The sequence below is a fragment of the Sebastes umbrosus genome, chromosome 7 (genome assembly GCF_015220745.1).
Source record: "Sebastes umbrosus isolate fSebUmb1 chromosome 7, fSebUmb1.pri, whole genome shotgun sequence".
Taxonomy (NCBI): Eukaryota; Metazoa; Chordata; class Actinopteri; order Perciformes; family Sebastidae; genus Sebastes; species Sebastes umbrosus.
In genome coordinates this window covers 34,870,890-34,890,632 of record NC_051275.1, presented here as the reverse complement: position 1 = coordinate 34,890,632, position 19,743 = coordinate 34,870,890, and the positions used below count along the sequence as shown (strand labels likewise).

The 19,743-nt window shown below is 44.3% G+C and overlaps 1 protein-coding gene across 5 annotated transcripts in view; it reads left to right on the top strand.

Moving 5' to 3' along the window:
* plekhg2 (pleckstrin homology domain containing, family G (with RhoGef domain) member 2) overlaps positions 1–19,109 on the top strand; it is a 98,777-nt gene extending 79,668 nt beyond the window's left edge. For 3 of the 5 annotated variants that reach the window (XM_037775028.1, XM_037775032.1, XM_037775033.1), the window contains 11 exons: positions 1,330–1,363; positions 1,488–1,586; positions 2,414–2,515; positions 2,902–2,940; positions 4,375–4,382; positions 6,260–6,409; positions 6,523–6,654; positions 8,240–10,163; positions 10,381–10,861; positions 12,440–13,243; positions 16,275–19,109. In XM_037775028.1, coding sequence (XP_037630956.1) covers positions 1,330–1,363; positions 1,488–1,586; positions 2,414–2,515; positions 2,902–2,940; positions 4,375–4,382; positions 6,260–6,409; positions 6,523–6,654; positions 8,240–10,163; positions 10,381–10,861; positions 12,440–13,243; positions 16,275–18,726 — 6,225 coding nt within the window. In that variant the 3' untranslated portion in view covers positions 18,727–19,109. The remainder of the gene's footprint in view (positions 1–1,329; positions 1,364–1,487; positions 1,587–2,413; positions 2,516–2,901; positions 2,941–4,374; positions 4,383–6,259; positions 6,410–6,522; positions 6,655–8,239; positions 10,164–10,380; positions 10,862–12,439; positions 13,244–16,274) is intronic. The other 2 variants (XM_037775031.1, XM_037775029.1) reach the window with 2 other exon arrangements.
* The last annotated feature ends 634 nt before the right edge of the window (positions 19,110–19,743 follow it).

Here is a 19,743-nt window from a genome sequence, read left to right as displayed (position 1 = left end):
GTAATGGTAGTAGTAGTAGTAGTAGTAGTAGTAGTAGTAATGGTAGTAGTAGTAATGGTAGTAGTAGTAATGGTAGTAGTAGTAGTAGTAGTAGTAGTAATGGTAGTAGTAGTAATGGTAGTAGTAGTAATGGTAGTAGTAGTAGTAGTAGTAGTAGTAGTAGTAGTAATGGTAGTAGTAGTAGTAGTAGTAGTAGTAGTAATGGTAGTAGTAGTAGTAGTGTAATGGTAGTAGTAGTAATGGTAGTAGTAGTAGTAGTAGTAGTAGTAGTAATGGTAGTAGTAGTAATGGTAGTAGTAGTAATGGTAGTAGTAGTAGTAGTAGTAGTAGTAGTAATGGTAGTAGTAGTAATGGTAGTAGTAGTAATGGTAGTAGTAGTAGTAGTAGTAGTAGTAATGGTAGTAGTAGTAATGGTAGTAGTAGTAATGGTAGTAGTAGTAGTAGTGTAATGGTAGTAGTAGTAATGGTAGTAGTAGTAGTAGTAGTAGTAGTAGTAATGGTAGTAGTAGTAATGGTAGTAGTAGTAATGGTAGTAGTAGTAGTAGTGTAATGGTATAGTGGACAGTGACAGTAGTAGTGTCCAGTTGGTATTTGCTGCCACCTTCTGGTCTTCAATCAAACTGCTCACGGCATTAAAACACTGAACCTGCTGCTGATGAATATTCTGTACAGAGAAAAGTACTTCAAACAGACAAAGATGTTTATTTAGTAGTATTTACTCATACATCTATCCACTAACCACTATCTAATGTTGTGGTCGAGTGGAGCTCATTCTGAGTCACTAGATCTTATTGAAAGATGTGTTGAACTTGACTCAACCTGACTGAACCGCCTCTACCGCTCCGTGCTGCTAAAGAAAACGCCCCTGGATGTCTCTGTGTCTTTAAATAGCCTTTTCAGTCCGCCTCCTTACGGGTAGTTGAAAGCCCGGTTTGTCACAAACTGTCACTAAAGGGTACCTCCGTGCGTCGGTTTCTGATGCCGAGGGGGCGCCGCCCAATCGGAAAAAAACACCAGAGTTTCGTCTCTTTGCTTCAATACTCTTTGTAAATAGTGCTAATAATCTTCCCTGTAATCTTAACGCAGGGCTCCTTTCCCAGCATGCATTGTGACAGGCCACCAGTCTAAATGGATGTAGGGGATTTTTATTTTGTCAAACATAAAGTTTCCTTTTCCAGTAAAGACAGTAAAACAGATTCTGGAGAAGCAGCGTTGTTATTAATAGTCTTCCTCGTAGAATGAGACATTTATCTCAAGTCCTCATGTTTAACTAATGTTTGAATGTTTTCTGTGTCGATGATTCACTGAGCCCATTATCATTCTTTCCAGGCGAGGCAGGTCCTGGGAGACAACTTCTGCCAATGTGAGTTCTCTCACTCTCACGACATTCCTGTTTGTTATTCTCACAGTTCTGTTTACAAGAATTTCACCATTGATGCCCATAAATAGCTGCTGGTTCTAGCATGACATCACTTCCTGTATTTCAGCTCCTCAGTTCGACCAGGACAACCTGAAGAAGTCGTCCGCATCGCCGCGATCGGACGATATCCACGGCTATCACCGAGGCAGACGTCAGTCAGGTCAGGGTTAGTCCTCTTTTTCTTCTGCTGCAAATAAATAAACAAATAAATACATCAAGATTTGAATTCTACATCCAGGTCTTCTATCTACTGTATTTTCCTTCTTGTCAACGTGTTCAGACCCAAACCAACACTGAACGTATCTACTAACAAGTATTGAGACATCTTTTTCCTCTGAGTCATAGAGCTCCATTAAAAACATGTTCCATCATCACCATGAACAATACTGTTCTGATTCAATCCCACAAACACTGTCACTAGTTCCCAACCCGGGGGTCATGACCTCGACTAGGGGTCGCCAAAGCTTCACGGGGGGTCGCCAGGCCTTATGATTTTAAAGGGATAGTTTGGGTGTTGTGAAGTGGGGTTGTATGACGTTGCGATGGCCAAAAAGACAAAATGGTGACGGCCAAAAACCAAGATGACGGCGGCCAAAAATCCAGATGGCGACGACCAAAAACCAAGATGGAGAGGGCAAAAAAACAAGATGGGAACAGCCAAAAACCAAGATGGAGAGGGCAAAAAAACAAGATGGGAACAGCCAAAAACCAAGATGGTGCCGGACAAAAACCAAGATGGAGACGGCCAAAAAACAAGATGTAGGCGGCCAAAATCCAAGATGGCGACGACCAAAAACCAAGGTGCTGAAGGCCAAAAACCAAGATGGTGACGGACAAAATGCCGAACTTGAGTCTTCAAAACCGTAGTCTACAAACCGATGGGTCACGGTGCCTACGTCCACTCATGACCAGCACCCGAGACTCCCTTAGGTCCAGTTATCCAGCAGGTTCTTGTAAAATGACTCTTCTTCTTGGCTCTGTTTGTCCCTCCAGAGCCTCCAGAGCTGCTGATGTACACACCTGAGAAGTCCAGGAAGAGTCTGCCGCTGCTGCTGGAGGGAAACCTGCCGTACAGACGCACCAGGAGACAGTCAGGTAGACAGTCCACATTATCACAGCAACTGTCCCATCATCTACTACCTGAGGACAGTCGCCTGCTCGGCCTCAACACAACCCACACTTTCTATTCTTCCATCATATCCAGATGTTCAGCTGAGCCATACAGAGTAGCCAAACATAACTGAGTTTGATCAGGATGCCAGAATAATGTCAGCTCTTATAAAACAACATACCATATCATGTCTAACCATGTCGAGAAGAGCGCTTTGATTTCATAAGAAATGTTGCGTAACGAGTTCACTTAAGAGCAATGCCGCAAGTTGAAGTGATGGTGTGATAAGCACAAATGGGCCGTAACACAGAGCCAACGTCCAAGAGCCAAAATGAATAAAGTGAAAATAAAGTATTTGTTTGTTTTTCAGCTCCGGCTAAAGACATCGAAGCGGCGTTCCATCCCAACGGTGAGAACGTTTTTTATAGTCCCGTATTCTGTTCACCATGACTCATCCTCCGTGACTTGCAAATAACAAATAAAGAGTTGAACAGTTTCTCTTTCTGTTATATATGTCAGGTTGAGCTGTTGTTCATGAAACAAAGTGCAGAAATCTGATTGTTGATGATGATCATGAACACATCACCATGACTGACTGAGTCAGAGCTATTATTACACTACTACTACAAACACTTTATAATAACCATCATTTATAAAAGGTCCATTTATATCAATTAAACTTAGTTAATAGTTATTTTATTGTTATCAACAAAATTACATAATTCATTATGTTTAGTAATGCTATAATTTCTGTTATTTTATCATTAGTTTGTGTAATATGAAATAATTAGTTTAGAAATTATATATTGTATCATAGCTGATAAGAGACGATAACAATTACAATCTGATTACATTAATAAAGTATTTATTATCAATTTATTGTTGCACACATTATAACATTTTATATGCTATATTAAGAATTTGTTAATAATTACCAATTATTTGTATTTGTAAGTAATAATTTGTTTTAAATAATAATTTAAAAACACCTATTAACATGACATAAATAGATGGACCGAAACCAATTATTAACCATTAACAAAATATTAAATACCTAAATAATGTTTATAGATGTTTTACAAAGTATTTATTAACCATTTAACAAGGTATTATAATCATCAGTTGCAACTTCATAATAGCCATCCAAATAATGTTTATAGACGGTTTACAAACCAATTATTAACATTAACAAATTGTTAACAATCTATTTAAATAATGTTTATAGATGTTTTACAAAATATTTATTAACTATTTAACAAGGTATTATAATCATCAGTTACAACTTTATTAACAAATATTGATATATATAGTATATAAATTTGTATAGTGTGTGCAACAATAAACTGTTAAAATAACATAAATTATAGCATTACTTTTAATTAGTAAACATTATTAAAAACATTTATTTAACTAGCTGTAAAATAACTGTTACTATTACTATTACTCATTTTAATGAGTTCTTTTTTCACACACTTCTTCTTTTTACTGAAGTTAAAGAACTGATAAACCACAGAGTTTTAACAGTTTAAGATGTTTGTTTTATGCAGTAAAAGTGACAAAGATGTGGATTGATTTGCTGATATTGTGACAGAAAGTCTCTCAGCCGTGTCGGAGACATGTGTTTGATGTATTAACGATGTGCCTGGTAGTTTGAGTTCGGTGGAGTTCAGAGCAGCTATGCGGAGGCAGTTCAAAGCTTGTTATAACAAGAGATCAGGGACATGTTTTCACATGGATTTAATTTTGTTATGACGTCTTGATATCATCTGTCTCACCCCGTCACATTCTTCTTCTGCCCTTCTTTTCTTCTCCCTCCCCCGACTCTTTACGGGAAATCCTGCAGCCCTGAAGGTAAGAGAGAGTTTCACGCTCCTCTGACAGTGAAAGAAAAGAGTCTGACTGTAGCTGACAACCACACACTGATCTGTGGTTTCAGTGCAGAACATTGAGCCTCACAATGAAAACACCACTTTACTTTCACCCATCAGCAGAAATATGAATGATTTTCTGTTTGTTTCCGAATAAAAACTGATGGTTTAATCAATGATCAATACCAAAAACTAAATGTGGGGTGAGAACTAGAGAGGCATAAGTGACATTGGGGTACATTGTTGTGAAATAAACCCCGACAGGGCGATGTGGCCTGAAGGGGTTTATTTCACAACAATGACCTGCTAGCTGTACATTATCCCGCTTATTACAAGGATACTTACTGAAGAAATCAATAATTCAACACAAAAATGGTCCTCCAGAGTCCGACATCAGAACTGCGTCCATAGCAACGGTCTGTTATACATAGCAATGGTCTTTTATACATAGCAACGGTCTGCTATACATAGCAACGGTCTATTATACATAGCAACGGTCTGCTATACATAGCAACGGTCTGCTGTACATAGCAACGGTCTGTTATACATAGCAATGGTCTTTTATACATAGCAACGGTCTGTTATACATAGCAATGGTCTTTTATACATAGCAACGGTCTGCTATACATAGCAACGGTCTATTATACATAGCAACGTCTGCTATACATAGCAACGGTCTATTATACATAGCAACGGTCTGCTATACATAGCAACGGTCTGCTGTACATAGCAACGGTCTGCTGTACATAGCAACGGTCTGTTATACATAGCAACTGTCTGATATACATAGCAACGGTCTGTTATACATAGCAACTGTCTGATATACATAGCAACGGTCTATTATACATAGTAACTGTCTGTTATACATAGCAACGGTCTGTTATACATAGCAACTGTCTGTTATACATAGCAACGGTCTGCTATAAAGAAAGAACAGACTGTAGAACGCCGTGACTGACCAATCAGAATCGAATATTCAACAAAGCTCTGTAATAATTTGGGTTAAAATGAGTCAACCCGGTCTCACGGGAAGGCGTATAAATACCACGCCATAACACAGACATTACACGTGTCCTGAGCTACACCCCAAACCGGGTTTGAACCTGCGACCCTCTTTGGTGTACAAATGGCATGTGTAAATCAAGAAAGGCATATTATTGTATGCTGATTATCGTTGCATTCATACACCTTTTCATGTGAACGGGCTGAATGAGTTATATATATATCAAATGATGAGCTCTATCTGCAGCCAAAAGGGCACGTGTGAAGTCTAAACCAATCCAGAGTGAATAATCAAAAAACAAAAAGACCTACCACTGAACTATCTGGGGCCAAAAGGGCGTAAGTGCACTCAAGAAAAAAGAAAAGTAAAATAATAAATATCAAAATGTTGTTCATTAAGTACATTGTCATCCACATGTTTATGAAGTTTTTATATTAAAGATTGAATTTAATAAAGTCAGGACAAAGTATGGTAGTTTTTTCTGTTGGCTCTCCTGTAAAGTTGGTCAAATGCCCCCCCTCTGGTTCTCACCCCTTTAAATGTGTTTAATAACGGATAATAGAAACTAACATGTGAGGCCTATTACGCCCCAGTCTCTGGTTTATAATGAGAGTTACTGTGATGATGTACTTCCTGCTTAAACAGGATGTTGTGGTTGGACATGGCGCAGAAAGGGATCATTTGAAAAAGAAATGATTTATAGAAATGCAGCTTCACTCAGTGGGATTGTTAAAATCTAGTGATACAGCATGAACTCACGGTTAAAAGGGACTGGGTTGAGGAAGTTAACTGGATATGATGACATCAACATCAGCCAGGAAGGTGAAAAGTGACCTTGTCTGGTGTCGTTCTTTCAGCAGGCGGGCAGCGATGGCGAGCTGTGCCCGGCCGACAGTCTGGGCTCAGCCGGCAGCAGCAGCACGCTGGCGTCCTCCGTCATCGAGGTGGACGCCGAGAGGACCGAACCGGGCCTGACGCCACAGCTGCGACCAAACCGAGAGGAAGAGGTATATTTTACTGTGACGGGACGTGACTTTAGATCAACTTGGACTATTTGAAAGATATAAAAAGACTTCTGCTTGTTTAATGCTAATATTATATCCTATCCTCTTTGAATGAGGAGGAAGAGGATGAAGAGGAGTTGACCCCCCTCAGCCCTCCTCCCACCCTGTCCATCACCGAAGAGATCCTGGAGTTCATCAACCAGAGCCGAGCCAGGGAGGGACTCACCGCCATTCACTCCGACACCACGGTTAGAAAACACTACACCCTCAACTCTGTATGTCGCATTATAGTACACTAAATCAGATTTAATCTACTGTTATCTATTGCACCATATGTACTGTAATCTGCTGAACAAAATGAGTTTATCAACCAGACCAGAGTTAAGAAAAACATAGTAAGATTTGTCCTGAAAGGGGGCATAAGTTTGTCATCTGGGGAGCATGAATGGGTCCAGCAGATTTAATGGAAATCTGTCTGTTGGCTGGTGATACTTCTTGTATGTAAAGGTTGCTTGATGATAGTTTGGAAACGTAAGGGGGGACACCACAGTGTTCATTTTGGCAGATATTTTAGACGCTTTACTCGCGTGAGTTGGACCGCTGGGATAATTTGTGTTCATTCGCGCTAGACGCACCGGAGAGGAGGAGGAAGAGCTTGTCTCCATTGATACCAACAACTTTTCTTTCCTCCATTTCATCCTTTAACCATGGAAGAAATAACCACTGTAGCTGCTTTGTACATGTTGGTGAAGTCCCAGATATGTCAGAAAACCAAATGCCGTCGTGTCTGGGTTCATAACATCAGCTGGCGGCGAGCTGTATTCAAGTGCCATTGTGCTGACTGCATCTAGCAGCCACATGTCTCTACTGCGGTATGAACCCAAAATAAACTGTGATTTAATATCAATAAACAGATCAAAATGATGCTGAAATAACTACATAATGATGCTGATTAGGAAAAAGTCTGAATTCATGCTTTGTCAGGTCTGTTACCATGACGACAAGCAGACAACTTTTAAAATGCTTGTTTTCTGAATGGAGTCTGGATGGATCAGTGCCAGGCGATGCAGCTGCTCCATCAACACTCAACATAAACAACATAAATCATCTAGAGACGTTGTTGTTTCTACCGGAGACAGTCTGTGGTTTCTACACAGAGTTTGGTCATAAATTTGCGTGTATTCGCCTCTTAGTATTAACTTTGTATGTAATTGCACCGCATGAAAAGTTCACTTCACTATTGGTGTGAACACACTATCAGTCTCAAAACAAAAGTGCTTGTTAGTTTTTAGTCACATTTTAGTGATTTCATGTCATTTTAGTGTCAAATGTCCTTTTTCAGTCATCAGATTATATTGAACATTTCAGTCCGTCCAGTCTAGCCAAAACCTACAATTTTGTCATGTTAGTCAAACAAATTTCACGTAAGATTTTATCTTATTATTATTTGATGAAAAACACAGTTTGAATGATTAATAATGCAGCTTTGCTACTCCGAGTCCTCCTGAATGCTCAACCATCATGAGAGCCAATCTGCAGCGCCCAACATTCAAAAACATGCATTAATCAACCACCCAAACCCGAACCCAAACCCATGAATTGACCAACAGATCAACTGACATCCTTAGACTGGCAAACATCCCATTGTCTTGTTCTGGTGCATTGTTGAAGCTATAACACACTTTTATTAACTGAAATAATCCAAGATAACTTATTACATATTTACATACGTAATATTTATACTGATGGACGTCCTCCAAAGTGTCCGTTATACTACGAGTACTACTACTATTCATACTACAGTTCCTAGTTAACATCTTACTTTTCTTCCAGGAGCAGATCCTGGATCAGCCCAAAGAGAGTCAGCCTCCATCTAACCGGACCAACTTCACCTGCCCACTGCCCCCAGTCGCCTGCCCCTCCAGTCTAGAACAAATACCCATAATGCAACTGGAGCAGGAAGAAAACTTGAGACTTGAACATGAGACAACTGCAAATGAAGTCCAAGAAATTCCAGATGCAATAGTTGAAGTGGAAAAGGGAGTGGAAGAGGATGTTGAGACGCAAGTAGAAGTGGTAGAAAAAGAGAAGGAAGAGGAGAAAGTGTTGGATGAAGGTGAAGGTGAAGGAGAGAGCATCATCGCTGCCCCAACGTCAGATCTTCATCCCTCCATCTCAGCAGAGGAGGAAAGAGAGAACATCAGTTGTCATTCCCCCAGAGAGGAGGCGATCACTGAGGCCACCTTTTCTTCCCCGAATCCAGATCATCATCGCCTCGTCCAGAGAGGCCAGCCGCCCACACGAGGCTCCCACCTCACCAAGCGCGACAAGAAGATCATCGAAAAGATCAGGAGTTACTACGAGGCGGCAGCCGAGGCCGAAGAGGACGAGGCAGAGGCGGAGGAGGAGGAAGACGAACAGGGCGAAGGAGTGGCGCCAAGAAGGAGGAACAGTTTCTCACAAATCCCATCTGGCTTGGTGAAGGAGTCGGTGTCACGGTTTGACGTGAGTGGACACCAGGGGGAGCCAGAAGGTGGACGATGCAAGACTGAAACAGTTGAAGAAATCGATAAAGAGACTGATGGAGAGACAGAGCCTTGTTCCCCTACCGGTCCAATCTCTTCCCCTACCACACTCTCAGCAGATGCAGAAAATGGTGGACAGGAAGATAAACCAATCGGCTTCTTGGATTCTAATGCAGAAGGCCCAACATCTACCGTGATTCAGGACCAGGAGACCCCAAACCAAGTGGGTTTGACTCTAGAGTCAAGCCCATACCAGCCTGTTGGGGAAGAGGCTGAGATCCAGGACAAAAATGTCTATAAAGGACCATTGGAGGACGAACTGGAGGAACAGCAGGAAGGGGAAACAAGTGTTGTGGATACTAAAAAGGGACCATCTATTACCAAACAGTCCAAGTGCAGAGATGAAACAATCAGAACCACTTCTGGAAACCAAGCTGTTATGAATGGGCAAGAACTTAAACCAGAAGGCGCTACAGAACCAACTGGAAGCCACATGGATCCCCCTTCACTTCTTCCACCTACAGACCAAAAAAACGAGACCAACACTCAGTCCACTTGGACTAGAACCAAACACAGAGAGGTAGCCAGGACCATCGGGAACCTCGAGGGTCTTCCCAGTCAGATAAAAGTGGGTCGATGGTCCCGCCACTCCAGGATTGTCACCGCTAACCGGGTCTTGTTTGAGGGCATGGGATCGGACGTAGCCGGTATCGGGTTATTTGAGGCCAGCCCTGTGGTGGACCCCATGCTGATGGAGAACTCGGAGCGTATTCTGAGCAAAGTCCAAACGTTGGCCCGGATGTACAGCGCCAAAGCCAGCACCATGAAGGTCCCGTTGCATCAGAAACGGGCCAGCGCCGTGTGGAACCAATCAGGTAGACTGTCTGGACTCTCAACTCAAACTGAAAACCAGACACAGGTTCAATCTCAGACTCAAATGCAGACCCCGACTAAGTACCGGCAGCAAACACAATACCAAACGGAAGTCCAGCAATCAGATGCCAACTCAGAGACCAAATGTAGAACCCAAACTCATTCCGAGGCCAAAGTTCAGAGCCAAATCGTAACTCAAACCAGGCAGCAATCACAGCTCCAAACTAAAAGCCAGACACATTACCAAAGCCAGAACCAGAACAAGACTTACAGCCAGTACCAGACCCAAACCATGAGCAGGGAGGATCAAACGATCCAGGAGGAGAGGATGATAAAGACAGCAGAGAGCCTGACAAATGGTAAGTTATAAAACCTTTTTTTATACCCTTTTCCATCAAAATCAGTGCGTATTTGCAGGTTTAACCCTCTAAAAACAGGCAATAGACTCCTTTCCCATTGCCAGTAGACTCGCTGCCCGATGACCTATCCTCGCAAGAAAAGTTTGCTTCGCTCTTTTAGAACTATGATAAATGATCATCCATTACTTCTGATTTGTTCTCTGTTGTTCTCTTCTAGATTTCCAGGAGACAGTGGTGGCAGCCTGTGAGCCTCTGCTGTTTGGCCATGTGTTTGTCAAAGAGCAGCTGACTCCGGCCCGTCCCCACCAGACGAACGGATTCACCCTCTCCAGACCCAGGGACTTCATCTCTGCCTTGGCCAAAGACAGAGACCCCAGTGTGGGCTGTAGATCAGGTGACACCTCCGAGACTTCCACCACGCCTAGGGAAAATCCACCCACTTCCCTGAGAGACCAGTTACCGGAGAACAGCTACTACCCCGGGTACACCTCAACTGACACCAGGCATCACCTCCTCCGAACACAAGCTGAAGATCAGCAGTGCTGCTCTGCCGATAACAACCCGTCGACGTCAACCGTGAACTTGGATTGTAGAGTCACCGAGTTCAGGGACTACTGCTCTACCTCGTCCACAGGGAGAGGCGACGGCCCGAACGGGGAGGTTTATTCAGATACTGAAGAGGCAGAGAAAAGAGAGAGGTGAGTGGATAATATTTAGAGAAATGGGTGGTAAACAACTGAACAGCAAGATGAGCTCAAAGTAAAGGAATGAATAGAAATGAAGTGTAAGTGTAGTTACGTCTAGTGGATCATAAAGGTACCACGACCCTTTGATTTCTGTTGGCAACTGTGAATAATGCACATATGCAAATAAACAGTAGGACTGGGAATGCACTGTGACCCACCTCCTACACTACCGTACCCACTAGGGCTGCCTCCTCTTAGTCCAGGGGTCTGCAACCTGCGGGGCTCCAGAGCCACATGTGTCTCTTCAGCTCTTCTCCAGTGGCTCCCTGTGGATTTTAAAAAATGGAAATGAATAACTGTTTTTTTGTTTACATTTTTATTTTTATTTATCATTGTTGTAGGTCTATGGTACGACGGTACGACGGAGTATTAGGGCCACATTGAGGAAAAAAATGAATCTGAGATTTAGAGAATAAAGTCGTAATATTATAAAGTAGTAATTTTACGTGTTGTTGAATTTTTTTTTAATTTTCTTAGATATGACTTTATTCTCGTAATATTATGACTTTATTGTGTAAATCTCAGATGTGTTTTTTCCCTCAATGTGGCCCTAATACTCCGTAATACATTGTCTCTTTGGCCCTCACTGCATTAGACTTATATACTATATACTTAGACTATAAACTGTGTTACCTTCATCACAATGATCACATGTTTTGCGGCTCCAGACAGATTTATTATTTTTTTTTGTTGCCTAAAATGGCTTTTTTGATAGTAACGGTTGCTGACCCCTGGGTTAAGGCTTAAAGAAAAGATTGCGGTTTTGGTTAAAATAACTCTGGAAGTGGCGTTCCTTAAGTTCGGAAGTTACGTGACAAATAAATCAACATTGACTTCTGGTTTCACACGGGACAGGAGTACTGGTCTCCTGGGTGAAAGTCCGGTATTTTTTTGACCCACCCATCCACCCCAACCTCCTCCCTACGCGGCTTTGTCAGTCTTTATACTTCCTGGTTAACGATTACGTGGATTACATACAAATTGATTGCGTGGGATATATACTAATTACAGTGCATTACTTTTCATAGGTAGAGCTACGAACGGTCTACAAGAACAGCCGGCCTCGTTGTGTTGTGTTGTTGTTTGCATTACAAACGGAAGGTGTGGGGTTTGAAATAACCGTCTGTTTACCGGGCAGGGAGGGTCTCATGAAAGAATCAATCGAGTTGCATTATGGGAAATGTAGGATCCTGTGCTTTTATAGCATATTTGGAACTAAAAGTCCAACATGTTCTCATCCCAACTCGGGCTTAAAACTATGTTTGTACAGTTAAAATGAAACTAAAAGCTGTGAACCCGGGACATGAACGAGCAGCTTTTTGTTAGAAAATGTAAACAAGATATTTAGCAGATTCTCAGGAGTTTTTATGGAACCAGCAACCAGCAGAGAAACTGCAGCTTAAGATACCGTTGTACTGATTTCAGCATTGCATGCAGTTGTCATCCATCATTATTCCTCATGTTGTGTAATTTTCCAGTAGGAATCTTATCCATTTCCACTTTAAGTCTTGACTCATATATTGTCTGCAGGTCGGAGCTGAGCGGTGGATTCCCTGTTTACTCAGTCAGAGAAGACTCAACTTCTGTAAACATCATTTCCCAGCCAGCACACCCTGAGCCAAATCTGTCTGCTCACAGCATACCACGGTGGGAAATGTCCAAAGATGGAAATGAGCAGGACAGAAATGAGCAGGATAAACCAGCTTCACAATGTATACAAGATGCACCAGAATATACAATAATTCCCCCAGGACTTTCCTCCGATAAAGATGTGTTGACCAAAGATGTACAGAGTGTTCACGCAGAGCCTGAATACTCGGTTTGCACAGGACCCATGGATGGAGAGCTGGTCCTGATGGTAGCGTCTACACAGAGTCGGGCTCCAACAGAGTCCAACAGATCCACGATGCCTCACCCAGGACTGGCCGGAGAGCAGTCCCACAGGGAAACGCTTTACCTGGCGGAGGGAGGCGACGCCGCCACCGCCACCCCGGGCGTCTCTGGAGGGTCAAAGAAAGACGACTCTTCATCACAAACCAGGATGATTGTACAAGGCTCAGCGGTGGTCTTTACAGAAGAGACACCTTATTACAGATCCTCAGGAGAACGTGGTGTTCCACTGCACATGACCTTTAGTCATACAGTCACAGAAACCCCAGAGGATCAGAAAACAAGAGCATCAAGTCCATGGTCGTCGGTTCAAAACTCAGAATCACATCCTACCCGACCGCGGCCTCCATCGGCGCAGTCTATAGACTGTCTACCAACATTCACCAGCCAGAGGCCTCAGGACCTGCCCACTACTACGGGTAAACGGGCTCTGTCTAACACCAGGTACGTCTCTGGCAGATTAAAACACAATAACAAGCTGTTAATAGCCACTACCCACAATAACCAAAGGTGGGACCAAGTCATTGTTATGCAAGTCACAAGTATGTCTCAAGTCTTTGCACTCAAGTCCCAAAGTCCTAAACTTTGAGTTTCAAGCCCTAAACAAGTATTAATGAGCTCTTCACCAAATGTAATGCCATTTGCGTCTCCGTCTGTAATTTTCGACCCACACATTTTGCAACTGTTTTTTGTTGCATAGTTTTTGTACGCAAACAAAATTATCCTCATCCTCATCTTCAACCTCTTATCCGGGGTTGGGTCGCAGGAGCAACAGCTCCCGCAGGGGACCCCAAACTTCCCTTTCCCGGGCCACATTAATCAGCTCCTCCCTGGGGAGGCGCCAAGGGGGCATCCTTACCAGATGCCCGAACCACCTCAGCTGGCTCCTTTCAACGCAAAGGAGCAGCGGCTCTACTCCGAGTCCCTCACGGATGATTGACCTTCTCATCCTATCTCTAAGGGAGACGCCAGCCACCCTCCTGAGGAAACCCATTTCGGCCGCTTGTACCCACGATCTAGTTCTTTGGGTCCTGACCCAGCCCTCATGACCAGAGGTGAGAGTAGGAACGAAGATTGACCGGTAGATCGAGAGCTTTGCCTTCCGGCTCAGCTCTCTTTTCGTCACAACGGTGCGGTAAAGCGAATGCAATACCGCCCCCCCGCTGCTCCGATTCTCCGTCTCTAATCTCACGTTCCATAGTCCCCTCACTCGCGAGCATTATCGCAACAAAATTATCTTTTGGTATTATTTCTTTTCCAAATGGCGCTCAGTAACGTCACCTTAGTTCTTCATGGTTCTCTCCTGCAACTTCATTGGATGCTGTCGGATTGGTTAAAACAAAGTGGATCTGGGGAATGAACTGTTGATTTGTTTGGAATGAATCGCGTTAACGTCGATTCAGGAAATGAAAAAACATAATTAATCAACATACTTTTTATTCTTTGGGCTTGGGGGAAGGTATAGAGTATTTTCAAGTCAAAAGGGTCAACTCTAAGAGAGAGTCATCAGTGTTAAAGTCCAAGTCGAGTTGCAAGTCTTTTTTGATTTTGTCAAGTCGAGTCTAAAGTAGGGCTGTCAATCGATTAAAATATTTAATCACAAATTAATCAGACATTTTTTTATCTGTTCAAAATGTACGTTAAAGGGAGATTTGTCAAGTATTTGACTATGACTTGTTCCCAAACTGCATGTGATTATCATAAAGTGGGCATGTCTGTAAAGGGGAGACTCGTGGGTACCCATAGAACCCATTTACATTCACACATCTGGAGGTCAGAGGTCAAGGGACCCCCAGTTTATCCTTGCCAAAACTTAGCACAGGTTTGGAGCATTATTTAACCTCCTTCATGACAAGTTAGTACAACATTGTTGGTACCAATGGATTCATTATGTTTTTGTAGTTTCGTATGATACCAGTATCTTCACTCTAGCTTTAAAACTGAGCCGCTACAACCTCCGAAAGATCTATTGCGTTAATGAGTTAAAAAAATGAGTTAATGTTGGACTTACTGATTTGCAGAATCTCCTCAGTCGATACAAACCTGATCCTAAACCCTGACCTCAACATAACCCTGAAACCCAACCCTGACTCCATCAAACATTAACCCGAGCCCAGACACATTTTTTTTCAATATAACATAGTAAGACTCTAATACCCCATAACTATTTAATCAGACTGACCAAAAGTTGAAACCAGGTCGAGTGTTCGTTAAAGAACAGGTCTAAGGGCTCTAATGAACTGTTAGCACGCTATTGGTGCCACAGAGTAATTAAGTGTTGATGTCTCGGCGGTGTTTCTGTTACACTTTGTAAGGCTTTTTTAGGTTTTTGGCAAACAGATAGAAAGATTAGCAAATTAGCGGGTAGAAAACACAAACATTGCAGAAATTGAGAGCAGCTGTGGTTGAAATTCTTTTCATTGTTTGGTCCCAACTAAACCTCCAAACATACCATCAGTCCGTTTCTACTATTGTACTATTGTACTGTATTTCCTTTCCTTTTCCATTCTAGATGACATATTTTATAATCACAGGTACAGTAGGATATACTGCACACAGACATACTGTTAACAAATCAGATATAGTATCTTATCACAAATTCAAGAAGTAGTGTAGTGATGAAGCAATAACTACAGACGTTAATAACGTTGATAAAACCTCTCAGAGCTCATATGGGCCCAGCAGAGATCCTTTTTTTCCCTGTTAAAAGTTTTTTTGGGGGAGTTTTCCATATCGAGGGTCTGAAGACGGAGAGAGACAGATGTTACCACAAAAATGTCTCTCTTTTTAGAACCAGCTTGTGAGTCCAGTCCCCCATCTCCCTTTCCACTCAACACCTCTTCAACATAACTAATCCTCTCCCGTGGTGGACAAACCCAACTGCAGTCGTTGCAGTAAGGAATTCCCCACATGCAGCGCCTTATTCTCCATCTTTACTCCCACCGATTTATCAGCTTCTTCCCGGCCAAGACCAGATTACATCTTTTCTTCCCTCCTATTGGTGCTGGAAATAAATACCACAGGCGCAGTTTGCGTTGGTTCAGGCCGTCTCCATCTTGGTTTTTGGCCGCCACCTCCATCTTGCGATTGAGACCATAAACTCATGTTTACAATGTTTACTGAGGTAATAAATCAAGAGAAAAGTAGGCTCATTTTCTCATAGACTTCTATACAATCAGACTTCTTTTTGCAACCAGAGGAGTCGCCCCCTGCTGGCTGGTAGAAAGAATGCAGGTTTAAGGCACTTAAGCACTGGCTTCACGTTTCAGACATGGATGTTGCCCACTGATTTAGATGCAATGGTTTATGATCTTTTATCATTAAAAACACATCCCGTCACTCAAAGTAAACCACTGTATTCTAAATATTGCATCAGCTGTAGGACTCTGAATAGAAGAGGAAACAAATCTATAGCTCAGACATTAAAATAATAAATACCATCCTAATAATCTGTTCTTAAATCTGTCTCTTCCAGGGAACCAGGCCAGCATGACTCACGATCCCCCACCATCCTGCCATTTTACAGCCTCCCTTCAGGCAGCCGACCGTCCTTGGAGACACCCCACCTGGTGGAGAGACCTTACCCATCCATTGCCACCCCTGGCCAGGACTCAGACCTCACCATGGCGCCCTCGGCCTTCAGACCCAGCTCCAGGCACCGCTCCCCCTCCCCTGTTAGAGCTCCTGTCCGAGCGCCTCCCTGCTCCTCACCGTTCCGGGTTGTTCCAACATCTCCTCCCACCCCTGAAGATACCTCCCTGGACACTGTCTCCAGGGCTCTTCCCTGTTTCTCTCCTACTCCCTCTTCTGGGAGGAGTCCCTCGATGCGAGCTCCCCCTGCCTCCTCTCCTACACCCTTCTCTGCTTTCACTCCCTCGTCCTCTTCCTCTTCTTCATCCATACGAGCCGGTGCTCCTTCCTCCCCTCCGCTGTCGTCTTCTCTCCGCTCTCCCCCGTGCTCCTCCCCCATCGCTTCTTCCTCAACATTCACCAGATCCTTGGCCGCCTCTTGCATTAGCCAGTCCATCAGTCAGAGTATGGCGAAAAAGAACAACGCCCCGCCCGTAAACACAGTAAACCAAAGCCCCTCCTCCACGCCTTCCAATCTACGACGGCGCTCCCCTTCACCTAAACTCCCTCCCGGTCAGCAGGGCTCCAGCACGCCTGCGTACACCCAGCTAGGGTGCGCTAAAGACCAACAACCAAGGGGTCCGCTGTCCTCTCTCTGGTCCTCTTGCCCTTCTTCGTCTCTCATGCAGTCACCTCCTCCCTCTCTTTCCCAACGCCCCCCTTCCCCGTCTATGACTCCGGCCCATCATCAACCTTCCTCTCCTTCCCCTCGCCCCTCATTCCTTCATTCCAAAACTGACTCATCACAGAACGCAAACAACAACAACAACAATAATAGCTTAGCTGGTATAAACGCAGTAAATAATACAAACAGCATGAACCGTGCCGTCAGTAACGGGGGTTGGTCAGTAAGTCCCCAGAAGGCGCCACTAGCTAATGGTAACACCACAGTAATGCAACAACCTCCTGATCCTCTCTGGTCAGGGTCGCACAACCGTGTAGCTCGGCCTTTTTCGGCATCCGAACCCAGCTCACGAGTTCCCTCTCCAACCCCTGCCTCATTTACTCGCCTCTGCTCCCCACCTCCTCAACATAATTACTCCTCCCCCATGGCGAACAAACCTCCCAACCCCAGGAGCACACGGGTAGCAGGTGCAAGCTCCCATAACCCGCTAGGCCTCACTTTGGAGCTGCCCAGGACCTCCTCAGCAAGTTCAGCATTTGGGCAGTCTCTAAGCCCTCGGATCCTCTCACCGCCTCCTATTGGCGTGTCGGTGAATGTTTGGGCAAATAATGTTGCAGCACCTCAACCTAGAAACCCTAGATATGCCAACTCCTCTCCCTCTCCTTCCTTTTGCTCGCCAACACCGGAGAATGCCTCTTTCCCCACTTCCTCTTCTTTGCGTAGTCCCAGAGCCTCCTCCCCTTCTGCACCCTGTCCTCCTGCAACCTCCCAAACCCTCCGTAGGTCTTTCTCCTCCAACCTGGCAGACAGACCCCCGAGCCCGGCCCGGAGTAACCCTAGCGGGCAGCGCCGCTCTTGGACAGACGGCAGCCGGAGGTCCCTTGGTTTTAGCGGTAGTGTCCGAGGGTCCTTTGACCAGCAGGAGTCTTGTCCGACCAGTCCACGGAGTGGGTGGTCCTCGTACGGCAGCTCGCCGTCCTGCCTCAGCCCTCGAGCTGAGCTTCAATCCCCACTCTCACCTGGCAGGCTTACCCCAGGGAAGGGCACCCATGGTGGGCAGCATTTCACCAGCGTGCCCTGGCCAGACGTACGGGAGCTTTCAAGCAAGTATAATGGAACCGATAGCCTCGATGTAACTTCCACCATCATCGCCTCCTCTCCTCCTCCTCTCTCCTCGCTCTCCCACACCATCCTCCCCTCAGACAGCCAGACAGAGTGGGGTGACCCAGAGGTAGAAGAGGGTAGCTGTCGTAGCCAGCTGATCTGCGCCTACGTTGCCCGGCCCTCCTCCGCTTGCATGGTTCTCTCCTCCTCGGGCATGACCTCCCCTCCACCGGCCCCCTACCAGCACCACAACTACCAATCCACAACACCTCCTGTACCCTCAATCCCTTCCCCCTTTCCCTCCAGCTCATCACCGCTACCCTTTGCTCGTTCATCTCCTACCAAACAGGGGAACCAGAAGACCAGCTATGCCACCACGGTCAACCTCCAGATCGCTGGAAGTGGCCGAATAACCTCCTTCAGCACCGCCCAAGTTAGCCTGACCCAGACCCTGCAGGGTGGAGCCGGAGCTGGAGGACCAGGACAGGGGCAGATGGCGAGGAGAGTAAGCATCAATGGACTTTCACACCTTCCTTCCCCTCTTCCTCAGAACTGTAACAGGCTATGAAGGAACGAGTCTTTCTTTCATGACCTTACAAGACAAGAAGGGCCAAAAGAAAAGGAAATGGAAAGAAAAAAGGCATTAGAGAAGAGACGAAGTTGTTGTGTAACTGCTGGTTTCAGTGGCCCAGACCTCCAGAGCTATTCCCTGGCTTGTCGTGAACCATGAACCCCGGTAACTCCACGAGTCCACCATGTTGAAAATGGTCTTTCTCAAATGGTGGGGTACTTCAACTTGGGGATAAGCTCACATGTGAGGGACATAATGAATGTTGTCAAGCCTGATTCCCCTCAGCGCGATGGGATACGTTTGGGGGTAAAATAGACTTCCCGTTGCATCTCGGTGGCTTCTGGGAAAGCTTTATACCCGAGCATTGAACAGATGACCCTCCGAGAATGGAAATCCTACCTGCACATGGCTCGTATTTTTCAATCTGGGCTAATGGCTTTGAATAGATGCTATAGTGGAATTGCTTTAAAGATCCTAACATTGTAAAAGACTCATTTAGCTGTGATCTGAGCACCCAAAACCCTGAATGTCCACAGCTGGATGTGATGAATTCGTGGATGTGGCGGTCTAAAGATCGGATTGCATTCCAGTTCTTGCAACATTAAGCCGTCTGGACTCTTTCTGAGGAAGTGATGACTTCTTGGAGGAACAATTCATTGGACGGTTAAATCGTTAACTTTGGAGTCCATCCAAAGGAGGATTAGGTCCAACCAGTGCTGTATGCAATCACAGCTACTTAATGTATTATGTTGGTCTGTTTTATTTCTATTTTTCTTTTATATTCTGTTGAACAAACATCATGTCATGTCGGGCTATCTGAGGCCAGTGTTGGTGATATCTGTGGTTATTAATAATCTATCTTTTTTTAACCATTTTATTATTCTTTTTCTATTATTTTATTGTTTATTTATGAAGTTTATTCTCTTTGGCACTTATTATCCTTAACGTAATGTTGGTATTTTGCACAGTGTCCTCAGCTCTTGGGTGCATGCATCAAGTGTGTGTGTGAGTGTG